This window comes from Rhinolophus hipposideros (assembly GCF_964194185.1).
Source record: "Rhinolophus hipposideros genome assembly, chromosome: 1".
Classification (NCBI taxonomy): Eukaryota; Metazoa; Chordata; class Mammalia; order Chiroptera; family Rhinolophidae; genus Rhinolophus; species Rhinolophus hipposideros.
The window spans coordinates 96,457,348-96,470,257 of NC_138047.1; the positions used below are offsets into that span (position 1 = coordinate 96,457,348).

A 12,910-nucleotide genomic window follows, 5' to 3' on the forward strand; every position below is an offset into this window, starting at 1 on the left:
TAAAATCTGAAAAGGGAAACATATGTTTTTAAAAAATGGAAGTGACATAATATATTTCTGTTTGCAGAGATTTTTAGGTTAGGCAATGCAAGTCAAACACATCCTGATTGAATTTCATCTCCAAAAATCTTATCTCCCTGTGGTGTAGGCTCGGTATCAGTTGGGGAAGGGGAGATAGAAACTAATACATTGGGTCCGATGATTGATTGCACTTCCTGGGACTTAAAAAGTTGGGGACAAAAATTAATTTTTATAATGAAAATGTTCAAACCTCCAGAAAAATGGAAAGAATAATGTAGTAATCTCCCATAGCACGAATTTACTCACCCAGATTCAATAATTATTAACAATTTGCTGTCTTTTATCCATATTGGAATATGCCTACACATACACCTGTTTGCTAAATTATTTGAAGGCCAGTTGCATTCATCATAGTTCTCTACCTTTATTGAGAAGTATAAGTGGCTATGAGTGATATGCAGTAGTCTCTACACTGTCTGACTTTATGAATATTTTAATGATTTTGTGGCTAACCATAATTTATTAAAAACATTTTTGTAGTAAAGTTCAGGTCATATAATTTTGTCTCAGCCATGGTTTACTTTTTCATCCGTTTATTATCTATCCGTCTTACTCCATTCCGGCTGCTATAACAAAATACCAGAAACTGGGTGGCTTATACACAACCAACATTTATTTCTCACAAATCTGGAATCAGGCAGTCAGAGATCAAGGTGCCGGCAGGTTGGTGTGCAGTGAGGCACCACTTCCTAGTTGGCTGTCTTTTCACTGAACCCTCATATTGCAGGAGGAGGCAGAAGGAGGGAGCCCTCTGGGGTCTCTTTTGTAAGGGCGTTAATCTCATTCTTCTGGTGGGTTGCTCCCTTCTTACCCTATGGCCTCCCAAAGGCCCCGCCTCCTAATTCCATCGCCTTTGGAGTTAGGATTTCAACATAGGAATTTGAGGGGAGACACAAACATTCAGACCATAGCGCTGTCCATCCACCCTCTCTGCACCCCGTGTACCCTCCCTCCTTTTCATCGATCAGACAGACATGGACCCTATCCTTGGGAACTTCCAGTCTCTTGGATTAAGCAATCAAGAGTACAGTGTGTTGAGGCCATGATAGGGCCTCCACAGGGCACTGTTATTCAGAGGTATTTTTTCTGGAAGAAGGAATGGTGTTTCCACCAAGGCCTAAAGGATGAGTAGGAATCAGACAGGAAAAGCAGGACGGGTGAGGCTGTGGGGTCGGGAGAATGGGTTGTGTCAGGGACGCAGAAACCATGTGCAAAGGTCTAGAGGTGAGAGAAATATGTCTCTTTCTAGAAACATCTCAAAACATGACCGGTATATATGAAGAGAGAGAGACTGAGTGAATGAGTGTTAAAGGAATGTGTTGAGGCAGAATGGGAAGTGAGAGTTGGAGTAGAGAAGATGGCCAAAGCAGGGCCGTGGATGGCCAGGCATGTTACTTCAAAGAGTCTGAACTTTCTTCTCAGGGGACTGTGGGCCTTTTGGAGGATTTCACCAGCACAGAGACACGATCAGATTCATGTTCTGGAAGATCGCTTTAAATGGGGAATGGATAAGAGAAGCGAGGACACAAGTTGGAACTGTGTGGCATATAACCTGGGCTACAGTGATGACAGTGAGGAAAAAAGAGAGGATGGGTGGCTTTCAGACATAGTTGGATGGATGGACAATACCACATGTGATATTTTTTTCAACTTAAAATTTTTTTCAAACACATACAGAAGTTTTTTTCTTTTAATCTCTAGCAGCTTGATTTAATCACGGACAACTTTTGGCATGTTTGCTTTACCTGTCTCCCTCTTGCCTTAGGTATAAATTTACATGGTTCCTTTAGTAAATTTTTACTGTGTAGTCAGAAAGATATACTTAAACCCTGACTTCTGGCATAGCCACTTCTTAACACCAAGAACTTGGCCAAATTTTATAATCTTTCTGCACATGAGATTCCTCATACCTCCTGCAATTGTTTGTGACATTTTGATGGGATGACAAGTGACAGACACTAACTCACTGAATTTTTTTGTGTATCTGGGGAGCCCAGGGTGAGAGCTGGAGTTCAGGCTGGGCTGGATCCAGTGGCTCAGCATTCATTCTTTTTCTCTGTCTGTTGGCTTCATCAGACAAGTTCTTCTATCGTGGTAGCAAGAGGGTTACTAACAATTCCAGGCTTGTACCTTGACCTCTAATCCAGCCAATGGAAATGATCTCCTCCCCCAGGTCCTACGTTTGCTTAGACCAAGGTCGTGTAGTCATGCCAATTTCTAGGGCTTGAGTATCTGAAAAATCTGGACAGGGGTTGATCAAGTGCCACACCTGGAGGGGTGATGCTGGGAATTCTAAGCACTGTCTGCACCATATGCTCTGGGGGAGAAGCAGGGATACTTTCCCCCAAAGCAAGACGGAAGGCTGCAAAAACCAACAAACAAAAAAACCCCAGAAACTATGCTTAGCACAGTGACTTAATTAAGTAATTGATAGCAATCATAGCTGTTATCAGTGTTAAATTGTGGAATCTTGTTTAGTTAGAACCCTCCCCCCACGTTTACGTACCCGAAAATTTTTGCATTTTTGAATTCTAGTCTTTCCCTTTCTGTAAATGGAGTGGCTGGGGAGAGTCTCCTTAGGTCTATGCACTGGATGTTAACACTTGGCCTGGGTGCTGGTGGGTTCACCTTACCATGCTAGTATCTTAACCTGCGTTTCCCCAGTTGCACATTCTGAGATGAGATTTTGAGGTCAGGTAGTTTATTTGGGAGGGGGTCCCAGAAAGCTCTCAGAATTGGGAGTGGGACAGTGAGAGGGAAGGGAAGGAAGCTGTCATGTGGTGCCTCAGTGGAACACACCTCAGGCCCCCAGAAGCTGGAGTATTACACTCCGCTCCCTACTGGGGTGAGGGTTCTTCCCAGGGCCAGTCATGCCCTGGCTCACTTCCGGCCTTCCTGGAGTGGCTCCTAGGAGCTGGTCAGGAGAAAGCTGGCGGGGGAGAGTTGCCTGTGGAGAAGCAAATATAGTGCTGCTGTCAGTTGGTGTCTGCCACAGCAGCCACTGGGGCCCCCGGTCAGGTATCTGGGGACAAGGGATAGTGGGCCATGGTGTTTATAGCAGGGGATTTATTTCCTGCATGATTTTTCTCTTGCTGTTGAAATTGCTACAGCAGGGACCATTTGTTTTACTCACAGTTAAGGGGAGAACTTAAAGGCTGGTTGGAAGTCCAGAGAGATGGTAGGATTTGTGACTTTATCTAAATTTCTTCTAACACTTTTTAATCAGCATCCATACGTATTACCTGAAGCTGCTTGGCCTATTCGGATATTTTCAGTTACTTTATTTAGAAAATATCTTAGAGGCTGGGGTTCAGAAACCAAAAACATTAGGGCAGCTACCATCATTGACAGAGCTTTTCCTTCTTGTGAAATATAAAATCTGAGTTGCCATGAATGAAGTGCTTATTTTGTGATGGTAATCAGATCATAGATTTTATACTATGTTTGATAGTCGTCTCCTTTTATTTTTTTTAAGACTTCCAAAGTACCAGGGGATGTTCAGTTTTATTTAGAACATCCTGGCTCTGATTTGGGGGGTGGGGGGTGGAGCATGGATGGAATTGCAGCTCTGCCCCTAGCTACTGAAGAATGCCTGATGTGCTAGGGTGGGATTAAGGCATGAGAAAGGCGGAGCAGGATCTGCTGGAGGGCTCGCCGTTCCCAGGATTCACGGGTTGTACCTCCACAGAAACTTTCCTCCAAATTCTTAATCTGTCTCTCTCCCCATGTATGAACAGCCTGGGTAGTGTGGGAAGCCAATGACAAGGACACATCAAGGACATCGGCTCACAGTAAATGACTGACTACCCCTGCGATGAGCAGGGGGCCATCTCATCAGGATGTTTTTGTGAGATTTCTAGGAAACCTAGAAACCAAGCCCAGTGTTGTAACTTGTCTATAGCGACAGTTAGAATGAGCTGTTAGAAACCAACCAAAGGAAAAAAAAAAAAAAAGCGTGTTATGAAGCGGGCCATGCTTCAAAACAGTTTTCATTAGCTGACGGGACAGTAAATTGAATGTGCCTCCCTAATCGGATGGAAGAAGACGCGTGGATCAGCACCCACTGTAGTAAGGCCTTTGGAGTCCTTGTCTCATGGACAGGTAGACAAGGGAAATCAGATGCTTTCTGAGTTGGAGGGGTCTGAGAAGGCACACTGAGGCATTTTCTCAAAGTCACTTAGACTGCCTGGGCATGGGCTGGAATGCCCATGATGGAGCAGTAAGCTTAAAAGATCCCAGAGACTTGTCACCTCAGTGCTGTGATAACAGGTGGCACCAGTGGTCCGGGATCTTCTTCCAGGAAGGCCCTTAAAAATCTCAACTAAGTCAGCGACTAAAAGAACCCATGAGGTACCTGCTACCCTGGGTTTGTAATGAGCTCTGCTTTGCATTTCTGGTTGTTTCACCAACTCTGTACATCTTTAAGCCCGTGTATAATTGTGAGGAGTGGGGACTCACACTTATCCAGAAGAGACAGATTGCCATTGTTAGGTAAAGAAGGAAGAAGAAAGGGAGAAGAGAGGTTGGAAAGAGTTTCTGTTCACAGTCTGACTCCAGGTGCCCTGAGCCATGATCAGAGGCCACTGAGAACTACAGTGGGCAAGGTTAGGAGTAAGTGACACCCACCTTGGGTATCTGGCAATGTTGGTGTGGGCCAGCCACTGGCTGGAATGTGGTGTGTGAAACGGGCTCAGTTCTGTTTCTGAGTGTTCCTGATGCTGTCAGCTTTCTCTGAGGTCTAACTGGGAGTCTTCAGCCGAACCAGGTACCCGGAGGAGAGCATTGATTTATTTTGGTGACTAAAGTATGACGTACTAAGGAAGAAATTGTAGAAATAATGCATAGAGTTGTAGTTGAGTGACAACTTTGAATTTGAATAATGTTATGCTACACATATCTTTTTTGACATATACCTTTAGTCTTATATTTACCAAAACAAATGACCTTGGAACCAGCCTTCTTGAACTTGAAGTCTGGCTCTGCCACTTACTACTCCGGTGTTCCTCACTTAACCTTTTTGGCTTCAGTTTTCTCCCATTATTATCGTTTTCTGTATAGCAGGTAAGTTCAGTGTGCCTAAATACTTGTTAGAGTGTTAGTATGTAAATAACTTTTTATTTTATTTTTAACAGGGACCTCCGAAATAATCTTATTAGTAGTATAGACCCAGGTGCCTTTTGGGGACTGTCGTCGCTAAAAAGATTGTAAGTGTTTGAATTGTTTGCTAGTGAATTTGAACTGTTTCTTTTATAACTAGCTGTTCACCTACTTTAAGCTTTAACACGATAACAAAAAAATGGGTTTTTAGTAAATTTTAGTAGTTCACCTGACCAGGTCTGGGATAGAAAACAGAGTATTTAATATAAGTAGCTTAGAAGGTTGTTAATTTGTATAGTAATTTGATTTGTTTCATGGTAGATGGTTGTATCCCCCTTATGCTAATAAAGTCATTGCGGTATTTGGCTTTGCCAGCCATCATCATCTGTCGATGTTTTTCAAGTTATGAATGCATTCAAACTCTTTCTGTTGTAAAAGCCATGTCAGTTGAGGCCCCATTCTGTGAAAGATCTAAAGTCTTGTCATTTTCCTGTATATTTTATCTATGTAGTATTCCAAAACCTAAAGACCAGATTTTATTAATTCTGAAGCTAAAAATTCCCCTCCCCCCTTCCCCACCCCTTGTGCTGTTTCCTAGTTGCTATGTAAGCATGTTCATAGTTAAGAAGTAACCCTACACTCAAGCTATGGGGACGGTTCTGCCATCCCTTATTCCTTCTGAAGATATTTATTACATGCTGGCTGCTTGCCATACTCTGACTTCTCCGGAAGAGCTCACTGATTCTTAGAGACAAATAGATAATGAAAATACGTCATGCCCATGTGCTATAACAGATAAAATAATAATAATCAGCCAGGGAAAGGAGGAACCGCCTGCAAAGGGAATGGCCTGCCACAAGAGCAACCTGCTTTTAGATTTGCCCTTGCTCCTTGTAGTGAAGAATAATAGAAGAGTGGACATAGGTGTGTGAGAACATGTGTCATAGAGCAATAGTTTAGTTCTTTGGCCAGAGCATAAAGTAGAAAGGGGGAAAGGCTGGTCAGGGAGGGACTGAGGCTTTGGTCGGCTTTGAGGGCCTATTGCCATGTTAAAAAGTTGCAAATCTATTCTTTAGATGGGGGCACTAGCAGAACTTTTTAATTGTGGACTTGACATAATCAAATTGGTGTTTCAGAATATTTCTGATGACTGTAAGGAGAAACCACTTAAGTGCAGAAAACCAGGGACAAAAGATGATGGGGAGAGGTACTAGCTCTATGCTTTCATTGTCTAACATCATCTTTTCACCCATGTCTGTCTGTCTCTGTCTGTCTGTCTGTCTCTCGCTCTTTCTCTCGCTCTCCCTCTCGCTTCTTCTCTCCACCCCTTCCCTCACCCCTTCCCCTCTCTCTTTCTCTCTCTTTCTGTCTCCGTCTCTCCCTCTCCTTCTACACCCCTCCATTCTACCGTTCTAACATGCTTTCTTATTATTTATTTAAGATTTTTTTTTAAGAGTTCAAGGTACTTGGGTATTACTTATATCTTGTGCTATATCTTATCTTGGGCTTACTTATATCTTGTTTTCTATAGTGTATATATAATAAAACCAGCTGTGCTCGGTCTCAGTTTAATCATGCCATGACTTACTTAGATGTTGACACTGGCCTTCCATTCTAATGCTTTTACTTTTGATATTTTATGTCTCTTATTCTATTATTCAAAACTTGTTGATTGTTATAGTCAAATCCAGTTATAACAATTGGCCATGCTATTTTGGCAGCAATATTTTTTTTTTAGATTACTTTTGGCCAGTAAAATTATCTTTCATCTAAAACTTACTCTCTCTAGCTCTCCTCTGAGTTTCCCCTCTTGGGCGGTCTTAAGAATCAGAGTGATTGAGCGTAGTAGGAGTTAAAGGATTCTCTCTTAGGCTTTTAACATTACTTAGAATTTCAGTCAGACTGTGGAATAGGGGTTTTGTTACCACAGTCCTTGTTGAGGATGCGCATGGTGGTCCATTGTGTGTGTCGGGGCTTTGTGTGTACTCAGGGAAAGAAGCTCAGATGTCTGGAGGAGATCATGCTACTAATCAGGTTTCTTTTTCCCCATCACTCTGTTCCTCACTGTTTTCCAATGAAAGCTTTTTAATGAACAGGTCAGAAACACTAGCCCATCTGGGGTAGGTCAATGGTCTTCATGGAAACCAGAGTTTTAAATGAGGAATATGAGTCGGAGGTGGGGAGGGGTGGTGGAGATGGGTATTAGGGAGGCGTCAGAGTTGCAGTGGGTCAGGATTTAGAGTTCAGTAAAAGTAGTATCAACTAGGCTGAATGACATGAAGTGGGAAGACAGAGGTCAGCATCCGTTCCATTGCACACAAATCCTTGAATCCATTCTGTGCCCAACAGTGAGGAGCCAGGCTACAGAGACACAAAATACCTCAGGAACCCCTGGAGGGATTGCAGCCTGGTGGTGTCACATGCACCAAACAAGAGCCTGGGTGTGGGCTTGAATCTACTTACAGAGAGATGGAGCAATAGCTAGAGCTTAGTTGCTAAGGGTCTTGAAAGCAGTTAGGACTCAGCCAGACCGGCACTGGCAGGGGTTATGGAGTGCGGCCATGGAGAGGCAGCAACTAAATGAGCTGGACTTAAAACAGCAAGTCGCTTTCTTTGTGCTTCTTACCAGGGGCAGGCTGACACCATCTTTGGATGGGGCAGTTTGAACCTATGCCTGGGAACACGAGTCCCGAAGTAGGAAGCCGAGTGACCTGCGCTCAGAAACTCTGGGGCCGAGGTCAAACCGTCTTTGTTTAACCATCTCTCCCAGTGATTCTGATGCTGAAGTGTGAGAACGTCCTAGAATATTTTCCTCCAATTTTTTTTTCCCCCCAAGGGGAGTGTTGTGATGTCACACAGCCAGACAAGATCACTTATTCTCCCTCTCTGTGATCCACACCATGGTATTCACAGCTTTTTTGTAAGGAACCTTTTTTTTTTTTTTTTTTTTTTTTAAGGAAGATTAATGCTAACAGTATCCTCCATGTCAGGATGGAGGTTGAAGGAAACTGGATTGTTAATAAAAAGCTGTTTCATTAGGATGTTTTAAGGACACTGCGGAGAATCTTAGGTTCTCCATCTAGTTCTTTATCCTTCAGTAATAATTTCTCAAGTACTGCCATGCAAAATAAATATATAAATTTCTTGTTCAGTAGCATTTAATTACTAATACTGTGCCAGGCATTTCCTTCGCATTTTTTCATTACATTACACACTAAGTAGTCTCTTGTGTTCCTGCCTAGGAAGGTAATTGCTACTTCTAATGTTCTTCCCACTAGAAAATATATTCTTAATTCCAAACAGCTGACTTGTAATTGAACTTACAGTATACAGCTTGCAAGCTGAGAGAGTCTTTATATGTAATTCAATGAAATATAAAGGTAAACTGCAGTAAGAATGTTTGATAGTTGCTTATAGATACAGAAACTTTTTCTTATGGGGCCTTACTACATCACTCATTTCAATTGTGCATCTCACTTGACAGCCACACATAAATGTTTTTGTAAGTGCACCATGCCTTTGCCTCTATTTTATAGATATTTGAATGAGGAAGATTAAGTGGCTTTCTGCAGAATAAACTACCAGAAGTAGGTAAAATCCAGGCCCACTCAGTGTCTTTGCTTTAGCAACAAATTCCAGCTGATTCTCAATTCAAATGACCACCCATTATCAATACCTAAATACCATTTTAAATAGATATCACTATAATGAAATTGTTTCCCAAAGAATCAATGGTAATTACACCATTTAAAGCTCAGAATTGAGACAAGATAATGAATAGAGCCCAGAAATGCTTGTTTAAGCAACAATTCTCAAGATGATACCTCATTTTCTTAAACAGTAAAACCCGAATTAAAAGGATAATCAGCTAGAATTAAAAAAAAAAAAAAAAGAAAAAAAAAAGTCCTGCACGATTAAATACTTAGCTTTAATAGTCTGAGGAGCTGGAGAATAAGAAGTGCAGATAAATAGTTGTATTGCTTAAGATTCTTTTATCAAAAGTTGCCATAATAAAGGGAAAGCAGAGCTGTGAAATTATGGAGTACCAGGATTACCTAAACTACAGAATATCTAAGTGAAAAACTTAGTGAATTAGGTACCTGATTGAAATGCTGGGTCCTTATAATTTCTCATCAGATTAATACATTTTCTTCCATTGCCAAGTACACAATTTAGAATCCATCAGTTTTAGTTTAGAAGTGTGTGGTACAAATTGCTTCTCTAAAGAGTGTAATTCAGAGTATAACTCAAAGTGTGTAATTCTCCATTACAAAAAATAATATAGACATTGAAGAAAATGGGATAAAATATTTTGAAAGTTTGTTCTAGAAAGTGTGTTCTGATTCTTTTATCGAGAGTCAAGTGATAAATAATTCCAAATCTAAGAACTGATAAAAATTATGATTCATTGTTTTAGAGTTTTCTTGCAATATAGTTTACTAGGTTCACTGATTAAAAATGATGAAAGCCATACCATCTTATTTGAATGTTACAGAAATGATCAGTTATCTTCCAATTAAATTGTAATCTCCTAATTAAAGAGTAAAGTTATGTTCACTGTCTTTGGTGTGAAGAAAACTAATGAAGAAAGAACAAAATATTTAGTAAACATTTTACTAGATAAAAAGGAAAAAGTTTCATGGATTGAGAAGGAAAAGTATTTAGAAAGTAACATTTGATCGGAACTGCAAGAAGTTAGGAGTGACTGGAAATAAATAATTGGGCCTAGATATTGTTAAAGTAATTGGATTTGGAGACTAAATGATAGATCTGTAAAGTAAAAACTAACTTAGTTGTGTTTTCGTTACACTCAAAACTTCTGAATATTTAAAGAGTGAAGTTAGAAAGCACTTAGTTTCAAATGTTCTTAAAGAAGAAAAAGTTGCAGCATTTATTTTGATAATGTGCCCTCTTACCCATTGTCTGTTAGATGGTGGCTGAGATGGGCTCTGCTCACTCGCTTTGCCCAGCATAATTAACTATGCAGGTCATCTAAGGAATTGTATCACAGACAGTAAGATAGATTGAGTCTCATTTGTACCAGTCCAGTTTTATCTTGAGTCATTTCACAGAGTAAATGCTTGAGATACAAGGGCACTGTAATTAAATAGCATTTAGTCTGTGCGTGCCAGAAGTAAGTGAAAGTAAGGATTATTTCCTCCCTTGTTGCCATCTGTTTCTTACTTGAGGTAGGTAAATATGTCAGAGATGCTGAAAAGAAAGGTTTTGTATGATATCTGGTTGCTGTTCTTGAATATTGAATCTATGGAAACTTCATTGACCAAGAGAATTAATTGAAGACACTTTTTTCCCCATTCTCCTTAGGGATCTGACAAATAATCGAATAGGATGTCTGAACGCAGACATATTTCGAGGACTTACCAATCTAGTTAGACTGTAAGTACATCTTTCTTTCCTATTAATATATAAGGAAACATTTGAGCCAGTACCCACATATTTATGAATACCTATGATATGTTTGATATTAAAGTAGCAACTGTAGAGTAGCGACTGAAATGTTAGGGGATAAGGAGCTTGGAATTAAATCATGGAGGTAGTTAAAATGTCATCAGAACATAATAATATGTTTCTGCACACGTGGACACACACAATGTATAATATGCCCCAGAAAACGTGTACATATTAAGAACTATGGCTGAAAGCTTTGTTGGTCTGGGAAAGCTTTTTGGAAGAGGTAAAACTCAAACTGATAGTCCAGAAGATGGCAAAGATTTGGATCCTTAGAAAGGAAAAGAAGCCTTGCAAATGATGCTTAGAGGTGGAAGTAAGAACGAAGTCAGTTTGTCAAGAAGGCCAGTGGTGTTAGTAAAATAACCGTTTGAATCATGCCTCCGACCTTGTGACTTTGGATGGTTTTAACTTTTCTAGGCTTTTCTGTTTTTCATCGATAAAGGATTCATAGTACCTCAGAGTTATTATGAAGAGTAATTAAAATTTGAATTAACTATACCTCTTATTTATGTGTATGTTAGGTTTATGTTTACTATATTATTATATATTTATATTTATGTATAATATAAATGTAGAACTTTGTATAAGCCATCACATTTATTTTAATTTTATTTTTTAAATGGAGAGGTTCTGGCGGTAACAAGAATTAAGGCTGATTATCTATGATCGAGCTTTATATGGGTGTGTGTGAAAAACAGACAGAGGATTAGAACTGATTCAACAATAGGAAGCCACTGACAGACATTTATGTGGAAAAATGGCATATAATCAAATTTTAAGGAAGAGCAGTTTGGGAATAGGGTGCAGGATGGAATACAGGATTTGAGATAGAATTTCTAATATAAGGATTATTTGTGCCTGTTTCTTTAGCTTTTTAGAATGTTTCTTCTATTTCACTCAAGTTAACTTTGAAAAAGTTGATCGGCCTTAAGTAGTGAGATTATTTCATCTGTAATGTAAGGAAGACAATTTCAAATCAATTGTTAGAGTAGAAGAAAGTACTCCTGCCTCTTAACAAACTTGTAGTATTTTCCAGTGTGCCCATTAATTTGGAGGTAAAGCTATACGGCCAAATTTATATTTTTAAATAAAAGATTGATTTCCTGTACTCATAACTTGAAATTAAATTGATTGCATTTTTCTATTTTGTAACTGGATTGCAAACAATTTTATTTCAGTGCATTTATTATCTCTTTTTGAGAGTTTTGTAGTTTTAGTTTTGAGGACTGTATAAGAGTTGCCAAAATGAGGAATCTGTGAAGAACAAATGTGTTATTATTTTTACATAGCTATGACTTAAGTAATGAAAAAGAGTCAGGAGTTTACTGTTGATTTTAGTTCCAGATGGATTTATAGCTTTGGCCAGGGGATTTGACTCATTAGCGAATGTTCTTTAGGCAAAATAGCAGAGTGGGACAGTGTTTATGCTAAGGCAGCTTACTAGTTTCTTAGGACTTTTTTTTGATTCCTGCCTCACAAGCGAAAATTTTTGGAAGTTCTAGAGCTTGGATCATCTCTTACTGTTTTACCAATTATCTGACACCTGTTGTGAGAATTGACAAGGTCATGAAATAAAGTGGACTATTATCCAAGTGAATCTCTAAACCATAAAAGTAGCACTACCAAACTTCCTCCTTTGCATGTTGGTTCAGATGACTTTGTAACCCATGTGACTCTTTTAAATGCAACAGTCTATGTATAGCACATACAGAAATATACCTTACTTATGTCCTTTACCTCCTGTCCCAAAACAACATGGCATTTGAGGTAGCTTCTTAACACTCACGAATCGGGGTGGGCAAAATGGGTGATGGTGTTCAAAAGGTATAAAATTCCAGTTATTAGATAAATAAGTCCTGGGGATATAATTTACATCATGGTCACTCTAGTTAACAATGCTCTTTTTGTATATTTGAAAGACGCAAAGTGAGTTGATCTTAAAAGTTCTCACACACGAAAAAGAAATTTGTAATATTTGTAAAACACTGTGAAATATGTGTAGGGATAAATGTTAACTTATTGTGGTAATAATTTGACAATATATACATATATCAAATCTTTATGGTGTACATCTAAAACAAATACAGTGTTACATGTTATTTATATCTTAATTAAAAAGAAATTTAAAAGAACTAATTGTTTAGCAGGGGGAGAAAAAGATAAACAGAACCACCGCCACTACCACCCCTTCTTAAAAAAAAAAAAATCAGGAATGTATTGCAGTAGAGTTGTTTATACTAGCTTGGGTTGACATAGGTCT

General features: G+C 39.4%; 1 protein-coding gene across 2 annotated transcripts in view; it reads left to right on the forward strand.

Moving 5' to 3' along the window:
- Window positions 1–12,910, forward strand: part of ADGRA3 (adhesion G protein-coupled receptor A3) — a 116,447-nt gene that overhangs the window by 37,245 nt on the left and 66,292 nt on the right. Inside the window, exons 3-4 of one of the 2 annotated variants that reach the window (XM_081077942.1) lie at window positions 5,214–5,285; window positions 10,504–10,575. In XM_081077942.1, the coding sequence (XP_080934068.1) occupies window positions 5,214–5,285; window positions 10,504–10,575 (144 nt within the window). The remainder of the gene's footprint in view (window positions 1–5,213; window positions 5,286–10,503; window positions 10,576–12,910) is intronic. The other variant, XM_081077943.1, reaches the window with a different exon arrangement.